The sequence below is a fragment of the Callorhinchus milii genome, unplaced genomic scaffold (assembly GCF_018977255.1).
Source record: "Callorhinchus milii isolate IMCB2004 unplaced genomic scaffold, IMCB_Cmil_1.0 Scaffold20, whole genome shotgun sequence".
Lineage (NCBI taxonomy): Eukaryota > Metazoa > Chordata > Chondrichthyes > Chimaeriformes > Callorhinchidae > Callorhinchus > Callorhinchus milii.
This window is the reverse complement of record NW_024704761.1, coordinates 10,062,712-10,086,222: the sequence shown is the minus strand read 5'-3', so window position 1 is coordinate 10,086,222 and position 23,511 is coordinate 10,062,712. Positions and strand designations below refer to the sequence as shown.

Sequence of the window (23,511 nt, the reverse complement as noted above, 5' to 3'; positions counted from 1 at the left end):
AGTCTCGTTGACAGCAGAGGGGGAGATTGGGGGTCATCCGCATACATGTGGGAGTTGACCTTGTGTCTGCGGATGATGTCACCGGGGGGGGAGCATATAGATGTTGTAGAGGAGGGGAACCAAGGACAGAGCCCTGAGGAACACCGCACGAGACGGTGGGGGGTCCTGGAAGAGAAGCCGTTTGTGGAGATGAAGTGGAGACGGTGTGAGAGGTACGATCTGAACCGGTCAAGGACAGAGCCGTGAAGGTTGGGGTGGAGGAGAATGGAGAATGGTCAACGGTATCAAAGGCAACAGAGAGGTCCAGGAGAACGAGGAGGTAGAGGGAGCCCTGGTCGCAGATGGACACTTCGACCAAAGCTGTTTCTGTGCTGTGGGCGACGGACAATCAGTCACTACACCTACCAGGCGGGCATGCTCTACACCCGAGTCAGTCAATCACTACACCCAGTCACGGCACTTCATCAACCTTGAAGATGTTGATGGAGAGATGCAAGCGGCATGGTCCCGATTGTTTATTCATTATTATTATTATTATTGTTGTTGTCAATTCGTGTTGGTGTCAGGAGGATGTAGTGTAGTGACGATAACTGATGCTTTTACACGGCCCCAGTAGGGCTGCGGTGATGCGTTAAGTCAATGTCCCATCAAATAGCTGACGAGGAAACAGGAAGCTTGAGATGGCGTTACCTAATATCTGAGCTCTTCACCACTTGCCAATATACTGAGGGCTCGATTGATAACGCAGATAAGCAGTTGCTGATGAAGTTCTCCACAACTGGTGGGACCACCGCTCAGTGTGTGTGTGTATGTGTGGGATGGTGGCGTTGTCCAAGAAGGCAGTGGGTTGGGGGGTGGGGGGGGTAAGCAGGTCGGAGAGGTAGGGAGGCCCCAAGGCAAGAAGGGTTTATGAAAATGAGCGTTCAGTGGTAGTTCCACAAATGCTACTTCCTCAAAAGTTGCGGTGCAGTGGACACAACTACTGCATTCCAAAGCACAACTGTGCCAGTGAGCGCCCGCAATACTCCGACACAGCGCGCGACCTTCTCCCTCTCGCAGTTAAATCTACATCCAACACAATGAAAATTAAAAGTCAAATTTACTCCAGATAAAGTTGGTACACTGTTGACAATGGGCACAGTATATATTACAAACATCTACTTTATAATTAGTGTGTTATAAATAATTAATTCTGATTAGTAACCAAAGCATTCCATAAGTTAAAACATACATTCCCATCACCAGGTGGTGGCTTGGCCTCATCATTTCAGACGGCCATGTCATTGCAAAGTGCCAAAATATGGTTGAATTTTCGGGTAAAAACATTTGGAAATGCGAATGAGTTTTTAACCCCTCTCCGATCCCAACCCGCAGCGAATCCTCTCGATGTGAAAGGCGCTATATAAATGCAATTTGTTGATGTCGAATTTTTGCACAGCGAGATTGCCGTTGATATCCCACCTGCTGTGCGTACACAAGATGCTTTCGTCCACAAAGCCAATCCACTTTACACTATATTCTGTGAAGCTTTGAGACGTCTCAACGACATGTTGAAGCGCTATATCAAATGCAAGGAGTATTATTATTAATAAACTGATGTCACTTCTGTCGCTGTGTTTAGTGCTCTTACGCTGAGTACAGGAACTGACCTTACAGCGCTCCTTTCCCATAGCACGAATGAAATTACATCAACAACTGAAAAGGGAGACATTTTTTAGTGTGGGAAGCCCAAAGCCAGATACCCTGCATTTCCAGTGAAGTGCAGGTCCACAGTACGCCTGTGCTTATAAACCCAATGGGGGGAAATGTTCCAATGGAACTCAGTGTGTGGTGGACAAACCATTTTGACCTACGTTTACTGACTTTTGTTGAAACTCTGGTAAACAATTGACAGAAAGCCTCGCAGCAGAAATAAATACTGACACCCCTTTAAATACCCAAATAAAAGCTCATCCAGATAAAAGTTTTTGTTCTGAAGGAAATCATCTCTCTGCTGCTTGCAGATTCTTTGCTGGTGAATTTTCATCCCGTTTCCTAGCTGATGTGAATTCCATCTTGATTGATGCTCAGTTGCACAATTTAATGTTAAACTTCTAATAAAGTTGGCTGCAGGGCACCTACTGCAGGGCACCAGAAAAGGTGTTGATTGGGAGTTGCAGGTATTTTGTGAGTCCGATATTTTCATTCTGGGAGAGTCTCAAAGTCCGGAGTTTTTGTAAGCAACTCCCGGGTTCCAAGGTGGGGGTCACTTCAATGCTGAATTTAAACAGATCAGAATTAATGGACTTGGCTCAGCCACTTCTTCAAAACGCAAAGACAAATTTCCTCGCTCTGAACCTTCAGAGAATTCAACACCGAAAGGCCACCTCTTGAGTATCGAGTTTTGAACAAATGGATTTAGGCGACTTACAAAATACATCGAATGGTTTTTCGCCCACAAAATATACAGTCAATTCACTTTACAGTAGGTTCTGTGAAGCGCTTTGAGAAGACATGATAAGGTGCTATATCAAATGCAAGGATTATTATTATTCAACCCACGAGCTGAAACAAGATTTACTCTGAGAGCACTGCCCAGCATAGACATGTTGGCAGCACAGACACACCTAGAATTCTTCATTTTACCACGTGGAATGTATACGAACAAAACATCAGGTTGGATTTTAAATGATTTTCAATTCCACAATTGTGAAGACAGAATTTCAGCGCGAACAGCGAGACCTTAATTTGAGAACTAGCTGCGCATTCATCTGATTATATCGTATCCAGGAAACACAACTTCAACGTTACATTTAGGGACCTGGGTCTCTTCCCTGCCCTGGCAGCAAAGTGTTACCTAAAATAAAAGGGAACGTCCTGCCATTGTCCATTGTTATGGCTATTCCTGGGTCCCCCCTCATCTCGCTTCAGTGCTCCTAGTCTCTCCCACCCTCTCCCCTGCCTTGCTGGGTGCCGCCTCTATGGATGTATGTTGTGGGTACAAAGATGCAAATCACTGGCAATCATCATGTTGCTGCTACAATGGGTTCACCGTCATGAAAATAAAATGCTTTGATGCATAAGTTATGCCACATTCTATTTCCCCAGGTAGAGGAATCCAGAACAAAGGGGCATCGTCTTAAAATTAGAGCCAGGCTATTTAGGAGTGAAATCAGGAGGCAGTTTTTCACCCAAAGGGTAGCGGAAATTTGGAACTCTCTCCCCCAAAAGCCTGTGGATGCTGGATCCATTCACATCTTTAAGACTGAGGTGGATGGATATTTGTTAGGTCAGGGTATCAAGGGATACGGGGCAAGGGCGGGTAACTGGATTTGAGGTACAGATCAGCCATGATCTTATAGAATGGCAGAACAGGTTCGAGGGGCTGAATGGCCCACTCCTGGTTCTATGTTTCTATTGAGAGGCGGGTCCCATGTGCACTGAAATAAAACCAGAAGTCGCTGGGAACACTCAGCAGGTCTGGCAACATTTCTGGAGAGAGGAAAGTGACTTAACGTTTTAGGTCGATGACTTTTCAGAGGTCTGACGAAAGGTCATCACCCTCAAAAGTTAACTCATTTTCTTCTCTCCATAGATGCTGCCAGACCTGCTGAGTGTTCCGAGTGACTTCTGTTTTTATTTCAGATTTCCAGCATCCGCAGTATTTTGCCTCCCGTCTGCACTGACCTCACAACATCTTTGTAGATTCTTCTGCAGTCCTTGTCCAGACAAACCATCATCGTCCTTCTGAGTTTATCCTGAATTTCAATTTTTATTTCAGATGATTGGAACTTGGTGTATTCAGCCTGTAACAGAAATTAGTTGTTTATTAGTGGAATTACGTCTAACACCTGAAAGTCGGGGATACAAACTCACTGCCTTGCACTTTCCCACCTTCCCAATTGTACTCATTGTTTGTAGGACATTGCTCGTGCACGTTAGTTGTCAGATTAGTCTACACAACATTCATGTCTTTTCTAATTAATCTCATTTCTGTAACCTGCTTCAAGATGATCTTTATGCGAAAGACTAATGCAAGATGTTTTGAAGTTTCTGGGTAATAACCACCTCACTCCATGTTGCGCCATTGCTTTTGCTTACCGAGTAGGTTTTTCCAGATAGGCTGCTTTTACTAATCATCTCAGCGATGGTTACATCCAGACAAACAAGATCTGTAAAAACACAAAACAAGTTATCTAGATCCCTTTACATGGGGGAGTGCCTAACAATGGCATAGTTTGATGCCAAAAGTGTAAGGCACACAGTTCATATGATAATAATCCTTGGATTTGACATAACACCTTATCTGGTCTTTGGAAAAAATCATTCTTTTTGAAGGTATTATTACCTTTATTACCTGGAAAACAACCGGATTCCTACTTACTGCTAGGTAAACAGGCGTGTGGAGTAAGGAAACTTGCCCAGTGTTTCACCATGCCAGGAATCGAACCCAGGTCTCTCGCTTGCTAGGCAAGTGCTATAATCATTGAGCTACAGGACTCAATGAGGAGGCGGAACTGAATGAAATGGCAAAGGAATAGCTTCGTACTGGAATGAAACCCAGCTCTGATTCTACATTACACATGATTGCTCCATCATTTTTCTAGAATTCCACACATGTGAGGAGATCAGCCTCAGTGTAACTAAACAATTGTTGGTTATAGCCCAATATACTGAAAAAGACTTTACATTACACCATATAATTACACCATAAAATTACGCCCAAGCAGGGCAAAACTTTGGGCAAGTTTCCTTACTCCACACACCTCTTCACCTAGCAATAAGTAGGAACCCGGTTGTTAGTCAATTAGCGGATCACTTTTCCAGGGCTAATAATCCCTTAAAATGTTTTAATTTGGTCACTCAATCTACGACTGTTTGTGGGACACTGCTGTGCACAATTGGCTGCCGCGTTCAATTCACTTTACAGTATATTCTGTGAAGCGCTTTGAGACGTCTCGAAAATGTAATAAGGCACTATATCAAATGCAAGGATTATTATTATCATAATTGAGCGATAGATTCTGATAATGACAAGAATCTTCACTCACCGTTACTTCCACTGGTAGGGATGGCTTTTAGGATGGCTCCAGTGCAGAAGCAAATGAACTGTTTGGTTCTCGGTCTCCTGCTCGGTGTGACCTGTGGGAAATGCCAAATGTTAATCATTGAAACTAGAAGAAGGGGGAAGACCTGGGGGTTGTGGTGGGGGGTGGTGGGGGGGGGGAGGCAGTGCTGTGGTTCCTCTGCAGCAACACTAGAGGACACTGCAGATAAAGGTACACAGCTCACCCATAATGGATGCTTGCTACATCTGATCGACTCAACCACAGTACTCAACTGTACCCCTGAGTCACATAACATTCAGACGCATTGATTCAACAAAGTCAGAAATAATTACAAACCACAACTTTGAAGATCTCGTACCTTTGACGAGTGCACTTCCTCAGGTTTGAATGTCAGTGAAGAAATCTCTCACATTGGCGCCCTTACCTTTTTATAGCAAACTGAAAGTTGCACCCCACAGGTTTCTGTACTCGTCCGCTTTCTCGCCATAGTGTTCTCTGTAACACGGGGTAACAATGTGTGAATAGCTGTTGCAAAGGTCAGCGGTTGTGAATTTCTAATCTAATAGTGCAGCACATTCAGGAAAAAGGTTTTGGTGACATTGTGATGGCTGCAGGCTGTAAATTATCCTGAAATCCATCAATGCATCAGGCGACAAATCGCAAAGGACATGACTTGCTTCCCAAATAAATAGCTTTGCCCAAGGACTCCGCATCAACACAGCCACCTCTAAATGCTAACATCACTGTCCTGCTGAGCACATTTGTAGGAGAAAGACATCATCCCTGCTGCCAAACTTAATACAAGTCTGTCATTCTGATTGTCTTTCACATGAGAGGACTTCTCAAAAGACTCAATGCAATGATGTGCCGAGGATCTGTATCAATGCAAATGCTGCCAGTAACAGAAATGCATTGAGCATATCCACATATAAATAATTATCCCCGAAAATGATCTGTAGACAGCTAGACTGAATGAGATCCCTTCAATCAGATTGACATCTCAGATCATTAATGTATTTAACTGTTAAAAAAAATTGAAATGTCAGGAATTAAATGCACAATTTAAAACTAATCTGTTCATCAAGTACATAGACACATGCAAGCACACACACATACACAATTCAGACATACAGAGCTCTGGGACCCTGCCTTGTGTGTGGGGCGCTATATAAATGCAAGTTGTTAGTGATATAAACACCCACACTGACAAGTACATCCATGCCCACAGTGCAACACTGAATAGTTAGTTGTTTAAGATTTCTTACCTTGGTGACCCTTCAGGTCTGGAAGATCTACTGAAGCTGAATTAGGAAAACATCCTCCACAAATACAGTCATTTCCTGTGCAAACACAAGCTGTGACACACAGACACATCAGATTAGCTGTACAACACTCATAAGCCCACAGTAACCCACCTGCTGTTTTTACCCATTGATAAAGAGGGTTTCTAGTAAGACCTCTGAGCCCTGGTATCCTGGCCAATAACCCTGCCCATAAATTGGCCATTCACTTTATGGCTTTTAGCAGAATACTGCTGAATACAAATTGACTGCTGTATTCGCCTATAACAACAACAACAAAATTACATTTGTATAGCGCTTTTCACGTCTGTAGGACGTCCCAAGGCGCTGGACAGACAGAGTTGCGGATCTAAGCTGAGAGTCGGGGTGGGAGAGGGGGGAAGCAGGGAGATCAAAAGCACAGTCGAAGAGGAGGGTCTTGAGATGGATCTTGAAGGTGGGGAGGGAGGGGGCGAGACGGAGGGACTGCGGGATGGAGTTCCAGACGGTGGTGGCAGAGTGGCGGAAGGCCCGCCCGCCGATAGTGGGGCGAGCAAGGCGGGGAAATGTGAAGCAGGCCGGAGCCCACTGAGCAGAGGGAGTGAACAGGGTGGCAGGGGATTAGGAGGTCGGAGAGGTAGGGGGGAGCAAGACCTTGGAGGACTGTGAAGGTGAGGACCAGGATCTTGAACTGTGTCTGTGTGATGAGAAGACAGTGAAGTCAGGCGAGGATGGGGGTGATAGGGTCTCGGAGCCTAGTGCAAGAGAGTTCTGGATGATCTGCAACCTGTGGAGGGAGGAGTTGGGAAGGCCGACAAGCAGTGATTTTGAATAGTCGAGCCTCGCTGTAATGAAGGCTTGCATGAGGGGGTTTTACAGAATTCTACAAATATTTTACAGAATTTACTGTGAAGCTCTTTGAAATACTTCAACACTATAGGTGCTATACCAAATGCAAGGATAGTAATTATTATTAGAGACCTTCAGTTCTGTAGTCAAGATGATGGGATCTGTGAGCAGTGGCCAGACAGTACTGTCTGATACCAGAACTACTGTAGCCAAATACTGTACTACAGCCAAGCCTGTACAGACTAAGCACAAAGCACAGTATTCTTGTGCTGACTCTTGCTAGCAATGAAGAACCCCAGCCCCTCAGGTGTAAAGCATGCAGTGTGAAGTAGACGAACTGTTATACAGAGCTGCTGGCAGCCTCAGTCAGTTCACACTGAAGTTACAATGAGGAACGGAGGGAGGGAAAGCTGCAGCACATGGATGCTGGCAAACTAAGTAGTTCTTAAGCCAATACCTTTCCTCGGTTTGGTTCATTTACACAAGTACGGCTGCATTATTTATTTTAATCAGTTACAGAATTGAGAGATTACCAACCTTCACACTGTAGATCTGGAAACAGACTGGCTGATGTCCCATTCGCACATAATATGTTATAACATCAACAATAAAGGGATCAGAGCGGGACGGCTGGCGGCAAGAGGCAGACTGTGGGAAGAGAGGAAGGAAGCCCTGGGTTAGCTGTGCAGGAAGGTAAAAAAACATCTCTCTCCCTCTATATTGTGATGGGATCTGGAGATGGGAAAGAATCAAATTTGGTAGTTTTAGACAAGAGTTCTTGTGCTCAGAGAGACAAGGCTTGTTCTTTCCTGCTCAGTCAGATTGTACAATATTGGTATCTCATCACTGTCCAGCTCATCTGCCCCAGGATTCTTCCCTGCTTGACACTCAAACAAATCTCTTTTGAGGCGATTAGTTGACACAGTTTTACAGCTTTTACATCTCCGTTAGGCACTTCTTACTGTGCCTCCTTTTACTGAACAACCTTGCCTTGTGAAACTCTCAGAGCCAGAAAAGCCCACTGAGATCCACGAGCTGATCCCAAGCCATGTAATGACGTTAAAGATGAAACTAGGTTCTTACCATTGTGGCGAGTTCAGGCACCATGGTCTGTAGGCTATGGATGTTGCTGTGATACCATGGATCTATAATTCCCAGATACCGAGACAGCTCACAAGAGTGATCACCATTGAGCGATGGGCAGACCTGGAACAACGTATTTCAACAGAAGAATTCTTTAATGCAAAAATGTCTGGGTAATGAAGCGGAGCAAGTGGGTGAGATAAAAATTGGGGGACATTTGGGAAAAATATCAGGGCCAATTGGTTTCTAATAGATTTCTAAAAGGCTGTTTGTGATTAATTAACTTTGTACAACAACAACTTGCATTTGTATATAGCCCTTCATGCGGTGTAGCATCCCGGAGCGCTTAATTAACATTATATAATCTGAGATGCCTGACTGAGATGCTACCAATAAGCAGCTGTACCTTGCTGAGAGAGGCTGAAGCCCATTTTGTGTTGAGAACAGGAACATAGTAAAACTCCACGTCCAATTTTGAGGTTAGAAACAGTCGTTGAACTTCCCGTTTCCTGGGTAACAAAATGAATACAATATTTGCAGCGGAAATGTTATGTCATCGTTTGAGGAACTGGATTAGTTGTACCAAATCTAGAGTTTGTATAATCAAATTTTAACCTTTGGTTTGAGCTGAACTCATGTTTGATATTCAGCCCATCCCCTTCAATTAGCAGCAAGGAAGAAGGCCCATCATCTTCTGGGAGTTTGTCCTGGTGTCTTAGCTGACAATTCCCCAAATAAACAGTGCTTTATCCTTCAGGCTATACATGCACTCCCTATTCTTTTTCCTGAAACCTCCCATTTATCTGCATTAAACTGCATCTGCCACCTGCCTGACCATTTTTCTATTCTATCAGTGTCCTCCTGAAGTCTTATGCAGTCCTTCTCACAATTCAGTATCAGTAGCAAACGCGAGTGCAGCTCCCCACTTTGTGAACTGCAGAGGATTCTTTCACGTACCTTAGGGAGTGAAATGCCTTTGCTAATCGGCCCAGTATACAATCATTCCCAATCATCACGACCCGTGCAGTGAAAGCTCGCTGGACTTTCAAATTGAAGAGCAATGCGTTACGCCCCGATCTCCGCTGCAGACTTGAAGCACCATCAATAAAATCCAAAAGCGGAGTCTGTTTATCTGAACCCGTGTGTTTTATCTTCATCCCGTGCCTTCTGGACAACTTGGGCCGTTCCACCTCACAGGTCTCCGGATGTGGACTGTGTGCCAGCATTGAGTCCTGTGGAGACTCTGTATCCTGTGCTGCAAATGCATCTCCGCAATCTCGCACTATACCACTGTCTGTTGACAGAACAGATAGTCGTGTCTGTTCATTGTTGCTCCAGTTTACGTGCTCGTTCATCTCAGCATTGTCCATGTCACTGTTCATAGAAGACTCCTCACTGCATAACCGACCTGTAACAAATTCTTCCAGTTCCTGCCCTGGAAGGAAGTAGAATCTCGGTTATGACAAGCTGTGCGGTTTTAGCTGGTTAGACTCCAGCAGTACCCCAACCCACACTCTGGGGTCCGTGAGCCTTGGCTCTAGCCAATCTCTGATACTTCCTGGGATTAGATAAGAAGGATGCATCCCTCCAGGGAGAGAGTGCGCATTCCATTCCAATAATCTATCTCTGGGATTTCCATGTGTAGGTGGGATGCATGGATTATTTTGGTTTGGATACTCTTAAGCATGGTGATGCGTTTCTGCATGTGTCAAGTCAGTCAGGCTGACCAAAAAAAACTAATCTTGATTACACAAAGAGGCAGTGGTTCGGGAGGGGATGGGAGTGGAGAGGTGGGAGAAGCAGTGGGATGGGATGGGGGAAGCAGTGGAGTGGGGGAGGGTGGGTGTGGAGCAGGGGAGACAAGGTGGGGGTGGTGTATGGAAAAGCAGAGGGGGTCAGAGGAAAGGAACAAAATATCAGTCTCACAAAGGGCATCATCCTCTCTCCACATCACAAGACGAACATCTGGGTTCGGCAATGGAATGTTCCGGAGTCTTCCCTTCAAGGGAGTCACTGAAACACATGAACGTCACATTATTTCATTGTAAACTTTCCTTCAAATGTACAGTAAGTATCTAAATCAGAAAGAGCAAAACTTGCAATGGTTTAACGAAATTAATATAATAAAGCGGGGCAGGTGGAGTGGGGACGGAGGAGAAATGAGGCCAGGGACTAGCATGGAGTGGGGTGTGGGAAGTGAGGGTTGGCACGGGTTTGGGGGATAACGGGGGCAGGTGAGGAGAATTGGGGTTGGTTAAGGTTGGAGTCGAGGGGGTAGGGTCTGGGGAAGTGGGGTTCAGCGCGGGGTGGAGAGAGGAATTAACATAACATTCGGCCTTTGAGCCAGCCCCGCCATTCGATCATGGCTGATCTTTTAATCTAACTCCAGCTAATACCATAACCCTGCCTTATCCCCACATCCCTTAATCCCTTTTGCAATAAGAAACATATCTATCTCAGTCTCGAATATATTCAAGGACTGAGCGTCAACAGCCCTTTGGGGTAGCGAGTTCCATACATTCACCACCCTTTGAGTGAAGTTTGGGAGCGGGGAGTGGGGGCTGGTGAAGCACAACCCTGGTGACAGACCTGCCTACCTTGGTGTGTGGACCCCAGGATGTTGGTGTAAAGCTGATGCAATCGACTACTGTGTTTGCTGCGGGTGGCCGGCACTTCCTTCTTTGAAGAACATGAATGGTACATGACACCTACCACTTCCTGGAAATAGCGTTCGATCACACAGTGGGGTTTGCTCTGTGGGAGAGTCAGAAGCAGAAAAACGGTTTATAATGTGCTGGCTCTGTGCACAGTACATGACCTTAAAGCTCAAGGCAGCAAATAAGATGTGAATGGAAATATTCAGTGGTTGAAGCTGTTCATTCACTGACCCCCGCACTGCCTAATTACTGATCACCAGACACGGAACAATATCTCGCACGTCAGAGGTGTGAGTGTACGGGTGAACAGGTGGAATGACCACATCCAGATACATGCAGGCAAAATCTAGCAACTTCCTATTGCATGAAGTCTCCACATTGACCAGGCCTATAGGGCATTGTTAAGAAAACATTAAAAGGCAAACATTTTAAATCATCACAAAAAAAAGCAAAGGGCTGGAGAGCTTGTGTGGTTTTTTTTAAAAGACATAGAATGTCCTACCAAAAGCGATGGTTTAAACAGGATGCAAAACAGCTTTTCAATTGTAATCAGATAAATTCACATTAGGTTTGTGAGCCTGGCTCTATTGATAGCACTCTCGCCTCTGAGTCAGAACTTGAGTTCAAGCCTCAAGTCGGGACCTTGAACTTATATAGATTAGGCAGATACCTGCGTGCAATGCTGTGTATATGTGTGTTAAGAATTAAAGAATTTTTCTGTTGAAATACCTTATTCCAGGTCTGCTCATTGCTCAATGGTGATCACTCTTGTGAGCTCTCCCGGTATCTGAGAATTAGATCCGTGGTATCACAGGAACATCAACAGTCTACAGACCATGGTGCCTGAACTGGCCACAATGGTAAGAGGCCAGTGTGAGGGGTTGGGTGGGGGGGGGGGGGGTGTGGTCCTCCATTGTTAAATGCGTTGTTCTTTGGATGAGTTATTAGCCACAACAGCAACAAGATTACATTTGTATAGCACCTTTCACGTCGGGAGGATGTCCCAAGGTGCTGAAAAAACCAAGGTTCGGCTTGCCCTGTTCAGTTGGATGGTGGTGTACTTACATAGAGAAAGGCTGGATACATTGGAGCATTTTGTATTGATGCAGAGGAAAATGAGAGGGGTTTAATGCCAGAGATACGTAAGGTACTGAAGCTGCATTAAAATGTACATAAGGAAAAACTCTTTTAGTTGGAGGCAAGGGGCTATGGTGTCAAGATTGTTAGATCTTCACGCAGAGGGTTTGGTAAACTTTCAAAAGGGAATTGGATAGGTATTTGAAGAGGAAACATTTCTAGAGATGAGAAAATAGCAGGCACGTGGGACTGATTGGGTAGCTCTTCCAAAGAGCTGGCACAAGCATGATGGGCTGAAAGGCCTCCTTCTTTGTTGTAATACTATGATTCTATGATTCCATGAGAGCATTGCAGAAATACACAGAATATTAACAGGTTTTTATGGAGCTTCAGACACTGACCTGAAGAGCCTCCAGGAGTAGTTCGAGATCACAGCTCTCGCCCAGAGCTGCCTGCAGACAGTGCTGGATCACGTGCATCTTGTATACAGCGGAGGGCTGACTGGCCGTCGCTGAGTGAACTTCAGTGCGGAGTGCATCACACACCTCCTTGGAGACCAGGTCAGGATCAGCAAATACAAAAACCCTAGAGTAGGAGGAGGAGACTGGTTAGCGACGGAGAGAAATCCTGCTCCTTGAGCATGACCCGCCACTCGAGACACACACACACCGCATACCACACTCCAATCACATTGTTAAATCAGTTAATAAGAGGTCCATGGGCAAGAGCGCTTCCTAGGTTCTTCAGGAGCTCACCTGATGGGTTGGTGGAAGTGGGTGGAGGTGACCAGCGGAGGGTGAGTAAGGGGGAGGTTCAATGGGGGCTGTGAGTGGGGGGGTGGGGGGGCTGAGTGGGAGGGGGGGGTGAGTGTGGGGGGGGGCTGAGTGGGTGGGGGCTGAGTGGGGGGGGCTGAGTGGGGGGGCTGAGTGGGGGGGGGCTGAGTGGGGGGGCTGAGTGGGGGGGGCTGAGTGGGGGGGCTGAGTGGGGGGGGGCTGATTGGGGGGGGCTGAGTGGGGGGGGCTGAGTGGGGGCGGTGAATGGAGGCGGTGAGTGGGGGGGGTGAATGGGGGTGGGGGGGTGAGTGAGAGGGCGAAGAGTGACGCTGCATAGACTTCTGTGAATCGGCGATTATTCCCCCCCATGTGCTGAGGGAGTGCCCCCTCCCCCGAGCCATCATTGACATTCAGTTTGTGGGGTATGAGGGGAGGGGTGGGGTCACTGTGCGTTGCCACTTTACTCACTTCTCCCCGTGAGAAAATGACTCATTTTTCAGGCAGTGCTCAGAAACAACAAGTTTTTGGTGTAAGGCACCTGCAAAAAAAAAAAAAAACAGGCGTTAATTAGTCTCACGACAGAGCGTGGCACTGAGCGACCCACGGAAGAGTGTGGCATTTCTCGGTCAGGCACAGAAGGGGCATTAAATTGTGGAGTCCCATAGCATAGTGGTTAGCTCGCTCGCCTCGCAAGCGAGCCCGGATTCGTTTCTCGGTTGGGGCGAAACCTAAGGCAAGCTTCCTTACTCCACAAACTTCTGTTTACCGAGCACCCTCCAAACAAAAGCAGCCACTCAATCCATGACTCAATCGGCTGTTGCCTTTTGCCCACAAATATAAAGTCAATTCACTTTACAGTGTATCCTGTGAAGCGCTTTGAGAACTCTCAAAGACATGATAAGGCGCTGTATCAAATGCAAGGATTATTATTATATAAATTGCACATACCTGGAGCCTTTCTCTCTGCATGCAACATAACTGCATATTCATACCCAATGGTGCAGTAGGGTCTTGCCCAACTCAGTAACTCCTTGCAGAATTTGTACGCTTTTTCATAAAGGTCGTCAGGGATATACACGGCCTGAAAAATAAATGCTTTGTCACCCACGTAACATGTTTCAACTGCATTCAACACTAGAGAAGCTGGACGTCAATGGCAGCAAACAATTAAGCCAGAGAAGAGATGAACTCCAGCGAGGAAGATTTACGTGTAGGTGCTGAGGCCTGCAACACTCACTGGATTCATAGGTTTATCCGAATATCCCAGCTCCTCCGTATGTTAAGCTTATTACGAGACTGTTTGTGGGACACTGCTGTGCGCAATTGACTGCTGCGTTTCTCCCACAAAATATACAGTCAATTCACTTACTTCACAATATATTCTGTGAAGCACTTGGAGACGTCTTGAAGACGTGATAAGGCACTATATCAAATGCAAGGATTATCATTATGATGATGATTCACACTCCCAGCCCGTGCACCACATCCAAATACCAACCTGCAACTAGACAGCCTGGGTCTGCTTGATTTTCACACTTCTTAAAAAGCACCAGTTTGCTAATTAAAGCTGAATTTAAGAATTTTCTACAGATCAGCGGGTTCTTAAATTTGAAGGCAAAATGGTCTTTACAGTCTAAGATCAAGAGACAATTCTGGGCTTTGATCATTCTATGAATCCTCTACTGTCCAGGTCCAGGTGTCAATGGTCTTTATAATGGTCCTGATCTGATCGCTCCTATCAATTAAACTCAAGAAACTCCCCTTGGGAGTAAATGTACTGTTTTTACAATCGTTCAACTTTAACAAAGATAAATGGATTTTAACCATGGGTGCTAATTGGTTGCAGCAATCAACAACAACAAGATTTCATTTATAGAGCGTCTTTCACGTCGGGAGGACGTCCCAAGGCGCTGGACAGTTGGGTCAGGACACGAGCAAGGGGGAAATGGTCAGGGTGAGGGGAGGAAAGGGAGGGAGCGAGGAGGGGGTAGAGAGTCGAGAGGGGAGCTGAAGGCACGGTCAAAGAGAAAGGTCTTGAGACCGGCCTTGGAGGAGGAAAGGGAGGAAGCAAGGCAAAGGCACCGGGGGATGGAGTTCCAGAGCCTAGGAGTTGAGAGGCTGAAGGCCCGGCCACCGATGGTAGGGCGGTTGGGGCGGGGGATGTGGAGCAGACCGGAGCCAGAGGAACGGACTGTACGGGCAGGTAAGTAGGGGGTAGTAGGTCGGAGAGGTAGGAGGGAGCGAGGCCGTGAATGGCCTTGTAGGTGAGGATGAAGATCTTGAAATCAATCCTCGGGGGATGGGGAGCCAGTGGAGGCGAGCGAGGGTGGGAGTGATGTGGTCCCGAAGCTCGGTGCGGGACAGTACACGAGCTGCAGAGTTCTGAATGACCTGCAGTGTGGAGGGAGGGCCGGGAAGGCCGATGAGGAGAGAGTTCCCATAGTCCAGCCTTAAGGTGATAAAGGCGTGGACCAGAGTTTCAGCCGCGTGAGGGGTGAGGTAGTGCCGTAGTCTGGCGATGTTTCGGAGGTGATGGAAGGCGGTGCCAGTTGTGGTGCGGATATGAGGAAGAAAGGACAGCTCAGGGTCGAACAGAACGCCGAGGTTCCTGATGGCTTTGAGAGGTGGAGAGTGCAGCCTTGGATGCTGATGCTGTCAGCGCCTGAGGTGCGGAGGCGCTGACACGAGCCAATCACTGTGTTTCTGAACCCAACAAACAGCTGCAACGAACCATGGCCTCTGTCAATAGAATGCCCGAACCTACCATTCTACAACAACAATTTGGACTTATATAGTACCCTTCACGCAGGGTAGCATCCCATAGCACTTGACAGTGGCGGAGCACGGTGCCTAGGCCATTCCGAGGATGACGCGAGGCAATTCGACAGCCAAAGCCCTGTTCCACAGCCCCTCTCCCCACAATGTTCATGACCTGACTCCCGCGAGTGACTGACCTGAATGATGGTGTAGAGCAGAGTGTTGAGGAGAGGGATGAGGTAGGGTTTGTTCTCTCTCATAGCCTGTGTAAAGGATATTCAGGTTACTGGATGGCAGGCAACCAAATGCTTTTAGAGACTGCTTCATCATCGGATGACAGGGGAAGGGAGAGGGGCTCAGCAGATTGCAGGAGTGGGGTGGGAGTTGGTATGGTTGCCAGGTGAAAGATGGATTGCAGGATAAGGGAGCCACTTGAGGCACGAGATTGTAGGTGGGTTTCTAGATGAGGGTCGGGTGTTACGTATGAGGGGAGAGGGTCATGTGCAAGGGTGGGGGTCACCAGTCTCGTCACCACTGGACTTTTCGGGGGTTCTGCTTCCTCACCTGTTCGAGCTCATCAATAAGAATTCGAGCCAATATCATACTGTTGTATGGATCCCGTTCAATCTTCTTATGTAACGTCCACCTGAACATTCCTGGAGAAAGACACACAAGACAGACAGACACATAGTCAAAAATTTCCCCACAGCAATAACTCACTCGGTTCCACTAATACACTGTTTCCAGGAGAATTAACACCTTTGAATGCTTTATCTCTCGCCCTTGGATGAAATTAATTTGCATGTTAATCTGCTGCGTCCATCTCTCGGAGTCTAATCTATAGACACCCTCGATGGAGTACGGGGGAGGTTCTGACGCAGGTTAGGGGAAGGTCTGACGTGTGATTATAGAGGGTGAGGAAGCTTCTGGCTTGTATATTTCTAAGGTTCTAATCTCTGTGCTCATACATGTGCCCCGGGTTAGCATTGATGAACAAGATGGCGTTTCAGATATGAATCAGAACAGCTGGAATCAGACAGCATATAGGCATTGAAGAGAAAGCTAGATACACACAGGCGGGAGAAGAGAATACAACAACAACAACTTGCATTTATATCGCGCCCATCACGCAGGGTAGCATCCCAGAGCACTTCATTAAGATAAGGAAGGAGTAATGAGTGGATGGAGACTCATGTTGAGTATAAACTTGCACCCAGTGGAGTCCTGTAGCTCAGTGGTTAGAGCACTCGCTTTGCAAGTGAGAGACCTGAGTTCAATTCCAGGCAGAGGGCGAAACCTTGGGCAAGTTTCCTTACTTCACACAGAGCCTAATAATAATCCCTTCAAAACCAAAAACAATAACAAATTGGTCATTTTCAATCTACAACTGTTTGTGGGACATTGCTGTGCGCAATTGGCTGCCGCGTTCGCCCACAAATATAGTCAATTCACTTTACAGTGTGTTCTGTGAAGCGCTTTGGGATGTCCTCCCGACGTGAAAAGCGCTATATCAAATCAAGGATTATTATTATTATTATAAATGGCCTGTTTCCGTGTTGTAAATTCAATGTAAATCTATGTAAACGATTGCAAGTTCCCTGCTGAATCAGCAGCCTGGGAAACCTTGCCCCGAGGGCACAGGAATACCTACCTTGACTGCGTTGGAATGTCGGCTTGTCCTGATCCAATTCCCGGATGATGGCCTGGACACTGTGCAGGATGTCAGCCTCCACGTCCCCTGCTGATCTCAGAGCTGTTGCTGACCAAGAAACAGACACAGGTTTCACTCAGACACACATTGCTAACACATCCCAAATACCTATTGTCTGGTCCATGTACCACCGGGAGGAACCTCACCTGCCACATTTCAGGGACACAGAGTGACAAACGGTGTGTGATACAGGAACACCCACTCCCCCGAACTCTTGCCAGGAGCGCCCTTTACCCCAATGAGCTTCACATAAATCAACAACAAATTATTATATTTGTAGAGCGGCTTTCACGTCAGGAGGACGTCAGGGATTTGGACCCGAGCTAGGGGTTGGGAACAGGAGGGGTGGAAGGCAGAAGGTGGGGGGAGGAGGGTGACTGAAGGCACGGTGGAAGAGGAGGGTCTTGAGACGTGCCTTGAAATAGGCAAGGGAGGGAGTGAGATGAAGGGACTATGGCCTAGAGGAACTATGGCCTGGGGGCAGAGAGGCTGGTGTCAGAATTGAAACTAGCATCCCAGCAAAGTCCTAGAGTTTTGTCTTGAGGCACAACCAAATGTCTACAGGATCCACCGTTTAAATAGACTGTTGCAAACTTGAAAAACTTGCAAACTGGACTCGGTGTTAGTTTTTTTTTTTGGGTGGGGGCGGGAGGAAGTTTCAAGGAAAAGTGCTTGAGAACAAACCTTTTGGCTCCATTCTGCAGCTGTCCGGTAGCGTCTTTGTCCACAAACAACTGGAAGAGAGAGGACTCCTTTCGCTAAACTCTGTCGCTCCTGGTTCTGCATCCTGCCCAAGCCCACATTTTGTCTCTAGTCCTCCACCGCCTTCAAAATACAAGTCAAACCTTAGCCATCTATCTCATAGCGGTTCTGAACTGTTTACAGGAAGTGTATGTGTGCATGTATGTTAGTAACTAACCACCAGATTATGTCACCATCAGTAAATAAACTGTTCATATTTTTTTACGCTTTTTAAATTTAAAATTATATCTACGTCACTGTATTTAATCAGTGAAGTTATTTTAGTTGAGATTGAACAGTGGTAGTGTCTGAGATCCTGTAGATTGTGGTAGTGTCTGAGATCCTGTACAGAAACTGTTTGTGGAGGGGATGTGGGTACCGCCTGGGTTTGCTATTCTGAGGACAGACATTTCATATTGAAATCAATCCTATTTCCAGTCCTCTCTGTTGAAGCTGTGACTTCAGGTGTAATGTGCAAAGTACTGTATATTACCCTAAGCTCTGCTGAACTCTGTCAAGATTTTTGCATTACATGAAAGAATATACAGTAAAACTCGCATAGGTCTGATCTATATAAATCATATAAACGTCTAAGTCGCACATCTGCCCAAGTCCCGTTCAAGAGTTTATATTCTATGCAAGTTTGATACAACTCGTACTTTGCATAAGTCATATTAAATGTATGGTCCCAACTGATACAGCCTATGTGAAGTTTACTGTATAGCATTGGATCGTGTTTCATGGGTGCAATAAGACTCATCATTAAAACCGATCACAGCTCTCCTGTGTCACCAAGATACCAAATTCTGAGTGAATGAGCAGACACTGAGTTGTGTGCAATGCTCATTTAATTTCTTATTTGGTATTCTTTTTAAATCTGAAACTACCAACCATAAACAAGACAACATTGGCCAGAAAGTTTATCTGAAGAATGGAACATTAAATAATGTTCACAATTTTTCCCTCCACTAAACAACAACAACAACAACAAGATTCCATTTATAAAGCGCCTTTCACATCAGGAGGACGTCCCAAGGCGCTGCACAGTTGGGTCATGACCCGAGCAGGGGGGAAATGGTCAGGGTGAGGGGAGGGAAGGGAGGGGGCGAGGAGGGGGAAATGGTCAGGGTGAGGGGAGGGAGCGAGGAGGGGTAGAGAGTCGAGAGGGGAGCTGAAGGCTCGGTCAAAGAGAAAAGTCTTGAGACCGGCCTTGAAGGAGGAAAGGGAGGAAGCGGCGAAGGCACTGGGGGATGGAGTTCCAGAGCGTCGGGGCTGAGAGGCTGAAGGCCCGTCCACCGATGGTAGGGCGGTTAGGACGGGGGATGTGGAGCAGACCGGAGCCAGAGGAACGGAGGGTACGGACAGGTAGGTAGGGGGATAGTAGGTCAGAGAGGTAGGAGGGAGCGAGGCCGTGAATGGCCTTGTAGGTGAGGATGAGGATCTTGAATTCAATCCTCTGGGGGATGGGGAGCCAGTGGAGGCGAGCGAGGGTGGGAGTGATGTGGTCGCGGTGTCTGGTGCGGGACAGTACACGAGCTGCAGAGTTCTGAATGACCTGCAGTGTGGAGGGAGGGCCGGGAAGGCCGGCGAGGAGAGAGTTCCCATAGTCCAGCCTTGAGGTGATAAAGGCGTGGACCAGTGTTTCAGCAGCGTGAGGGGTGAGGTAATGCCGTAGTCTGGCGATGTTTCGGAGGTGATGGAAGGCGGTGCCAGTTGTGGCGCCGATATGAGGAAGAAAGGATAGCTCAGGGTCGAACAGAATACCGAGGTTCCTGATGGCTTTGAGAGGTGGAGAGTGCAGCCTTGGATGCTGATGGTGTCAGCGCCTGAGGTGCGGAGGCGCTGACGTGAGCCAATCAGGAGGGCCTCAGTTTTGCGCACGTTGAGCTGAAGAAAGTTGTCTCTCGTCCAGGACTCGATGTCGGACAGACAGCTGTCAGGACATCGGGGGTCGTGGAGTTGAGGGTAGAGGAGGAAAGGTAGAGTTGGGTGTCATCCGCATACATGTGGAAGTTAACCCCATGTCTGCGGATGATGTCACCACAGGGGGAGCATATAGTTGCCTGAAGGGTAATCCGAATGTGAATTCACGAAGTGTTGTTTAAAGTTTGTCTCCAAGTTCTGTTAAAGGGAGACTAAATAGTTGATTCAAGGAAAGGAATATTACAACAACAAAATTACATTTGTATAGAATCTTTCACGTCGGGAGGACATCCCAAGGCGCTGGACAGTCATTGTTTCGGACCCGAGCTGGGGATCAGGATTGTGGAGGGCTTGGGAGGAAGCAGGGTGATCGAAAGCATGGTCAAAGAGGAGGGTCTTGAGATAGGTCTTGAAGGAGGCAAGGGAGGGGGCGAGGCAGAGGGATTGCAGGATGGAGTTCCAGAGAGTGAGGGCAGAGTAGCAGAAGGCCCACCCGCCAATGGTGGGGTGGGCGAGGTGGGGTTCGTGAAGCAGGCGGAGCCCGCTGAGCTCTGTATCTTCTGTGTGATGGGAAGCCAGTGGAGTCTGTCCAGAATGGGGGTGATAGGGTCAGGGGTCTGGTGTGGGAGAGGACACGGGCTGCAGAGTTCTGGATGATCTGCAGCCTATGGAGGGAGGAGTTGGGGAGGCCGACAAGCAGGGAGTTTGCACAGTTAAAGGACTTCTTAAAGGACATAAGAAGAGTGGAGGACAGTGGGATTAGACTGATTAATGGTCATGAGTCATGTGGAGAAAAAAAGCAAAGGAACAAGCCTAGACTTGACAATTGCTGTGCACAATTGACTACCACATTTCACCCAAAAAAATATAGTCAATTCATTTTAAACTATATTCCATGAAGCGCTTTGAGACGTCTCAACGATGTGATAAGGCGCTATATCAAATTCAAGGATTATTATTATAACATCTGATAAGCTTTCTTGTTCGTCAACGTCTTTTTCCTGCGCAGTGACAGTCTTTGATTCTACAAAATGTCAGTAAACGTGCATAACTCTTGAAAGTCTGGTCAGAAAAAAAAATAAAAGTATTAATAAAGACAAAAAAAAATGTTCCCTCTCCAAAAATGTGGAAGTGTCTCTTCCCCATTTTGAAAAAAAAGCATTCTGATCAGAAATACATTTCTGGACGATAGGAGGATAAACTAATCCAGTTCATTACTTACTCACAAAAACATGAGCCTAAAACCTCGCCTTCAGAAGAGGCCTATCACTGCAACCAGACCAACGGATACTCTCAGCTAGTAACTATGACAACTGATAAACACAGCGCAATATCAATTCCAGTGCCACTTCTTTGTAATGTAAGTCCAGAGAATGGGAACCGCTAAATGTGATGTGTTTACGCCCCAAGCGATGGGTAGCAGTGTTACACAGGGTTTCATTGTCTGATTTCTAATCATTCCAGTGGAACATTAACCACTTACTGTGCAACAAGGGAAAAATGCAAATCTTCTCAGTTAGAGGGAAACTTGGAGGATGATCTTTGAAAGGTTTGGAGACAAGCCAACCAGTGGAGAATATTAGGTACGAGAAGAAAAGGAATGGATTGGTGTAATTTCACTGGGTGAGAAACAGGGCAGCATCTGTCTCTAATCTTTATTCCTGACCTCACTGTACCTGAGGCAGAGGAAGGGCCCACCCACCCAGGACCACCCACCCACCCACCTATCCAGGGCCACCACCCACCTGACTCCAGGTTGTGGGTTGAAGCCCTGTATTGGGACATTGAGCTCATAGTCGAGGTCAGTGGTGGCCCATGGGCAGGTCCAGAAGTGGCCCTCCAAACATTCACACAAGTCTCAAGTGAGTGTTTTAAATCAATGTTTTATTTATGATATGAATCGAGAAAGATTCAATCAAGAAAATTCATTTTGTTATTGACCAATAACTCCTGGGGAATCGCTGCCTGTTCAGCTGGAAGCTTGAGATCCCATGGCACTATTCTACAAGAGAAGGGAATTTCTCTGAGGATTCCCGCCAACAATCCTCTAGAAAAAATTAGTTATTTGCTTAATGGCTAAGTGTGGGACTTTGCTGTATGCGAAATAGGCTACTGCATCAGTCTGCACAATACATAGTAATAATAAGAATAATCCTTGCATTTGATATGGAGCCTTATCACGTCATCTCAAAGCACTTCACAACAATATATTGTAAAGTGAATTAACTGTGTATTTTATGGGCGAAATGTGACAGCCTACATTGTTAGTTACTACACAGTGTGCCTATATCAGTATAGTCCAGGTTAAATATGTATCATTGGGTAAGTGACGTCTCTCGGATGTGGCGAGTGGGACTAAACCAGCATAGAGTTCCAACATGTGCTCCTGTGAGGCACACACATTGTGATGTAGTGTTATAGCTCTAATTCAGCCACTGACTCAAGTCACTGTCCCATTAATCCATTACAGGTAAGTACTTTGAGAATGGTTTGACCTGCTGGTGGAATGCATACACTTTGTCTAATAGTTTAACATGACTTCAAAGTGACACCTTGAACACCCTCTCTTGAATTTGCTAATGCAAACTGCCTCCACCTCCTTATAATAAAAATAACCCCTGCATTTGATATGGGGGAATTCACGTTGGGAAGATTTCTCAAAGTGCTTCACATGATTTATTGTAAAGTACGTTGACTGTATTTTGTGGGCCAATACATCAGCCAATTTGTGTACATCAAATTCCCCCGAACCTCCATGAAGTCAATGATCAATTTTATCTGGGGAACTGTCAGCGAGGACATTCAGAAATTCATTTCTCATTTTGAATCATTTTAGAATAATGTTATAATAATAATGACAATCCTCGCATTTGATATAGCGCCTTAGCACGTCATCTAGACGTCTCAAAGCGCTTCACGGAATATACTGCAAAGTGAATTGACTGTATGTTTTATGGGCAAAACGTGGCAGTCAATTGCGCGCAGCAGTGTCCTGCAAACAGTCGTGGACTGAGTGATCAAATTATTATTTTTAACATTTTTTTTTGAAGAGATTATTATCCCCAGAAAAACAATCCACCAATTGACTAACAACTGGGTTCCTAATTACTGCAAGGTAAACAGAGGCATGTGGAGTAAGGAAACTTGTCCATCGTTTTGCCCAGCCAGGAATCCAAACCAGGTCCTCTCGCTTGCGAGGCGAGTTCTCTAACCACTGAGCTACAGAACTCCATGAGCAGCCAGACAGTATCTCAGTTTAACATCTCATTTGAAAGATGACATCTTCAATGATGCCATACATTTACAGGACGACCATGTTATCTGAAACAAATCCAGGGACAGGTATATAAAAAAAATGAAACTCACCACAATCGTTGATGCTGGCAGTACGGCGCTGGAGAAGCTTGTTGGATGAATGGCTGTGTTTCTCTGAGGAACGTATCCGTTCTGTTTTAGAATTTTATAGTTCTTGCTTAGTTTGTTACTCAACTCGAGACAGGGCTAATTTGGCCAGGGACACAATACTCATCCAGGGGCTGTCCTCGGAGAATTGGGGACGTGTGGTCACCCTAACCCCAGCACAGAAGCTCACAGACACATACACACTCACAC

At 46.4% G+C, this 23,511-nt stretch overlaps 2 protein-coding genes across 2 annotated transcripts; both read right to left on the bottom strand.

The window, feature by feature from the left end:
- Nucleotides 1–1,544: 1,544 nt before the first annotated feature.
- On the bottom strand, nt 1,545–5,599 carry LOC121850500 (phosphoinositide 3-kinase regulatory subunit 6-like). The gene is made up of 5 exons (XM_042342454.1): nt 5,473–5,599; nt 5,031–5,121; nt 4,081–4,151; nt 3,667–3,785; nt 1,545–2,256 (listed from the first exon to the last, which is right to left on the bottom strand). Exons 1-5 carry the CDS (start codon nt 5,533–5,535, stop codon nt 2,118–2,120), a joined length of 483 nt encoding a protein of 160 aa, XP_042198388.1. The 5' UTR covers nt 5,536–5,599; the 3' UTR covers nt 1,545–2,117.
- Nucleotides 5,481–23,292, bottom strand: LOC103175427 (phosphoinositide 3-kinase regulatory subunit 6). Its single transcript, XM_007888462.2, has 16 exons — nt 23,266–23,292; nt 17,920–18,060; nt 17,176–17,283; nt 16,089–16,180; nt 15,722–15,787; nt 13,716–13,848; nt 13,236–13,305; nt 12,396–12,579; nt 10,858–11,014; nt 10,187–10,273; nt 9,218–9,695; nt 8,667–8,769; nt 8,261–8,383; nt 7,715–7,825; nt 6,314–6,403; nt 5,481–5,543 (listed from the first exon to the last, which is right to left on the bottom strand). Exons 2-15 carry the CDS (start codon nt 17,930–17,932, stop codon nt 6,341–6,343), a joined length of 1,788 nt encoding a protein of 595 aa, XP_007886653.2. The 5' UTR covers nt 17,933–18,060; nt 23,266–23,292; the 3' UTR covers nt 5,481–5,543; nt 6,314–6,340.
- Between the last annotated feature and the right edge of the window lie 219 nt (nt 23,293–23,511).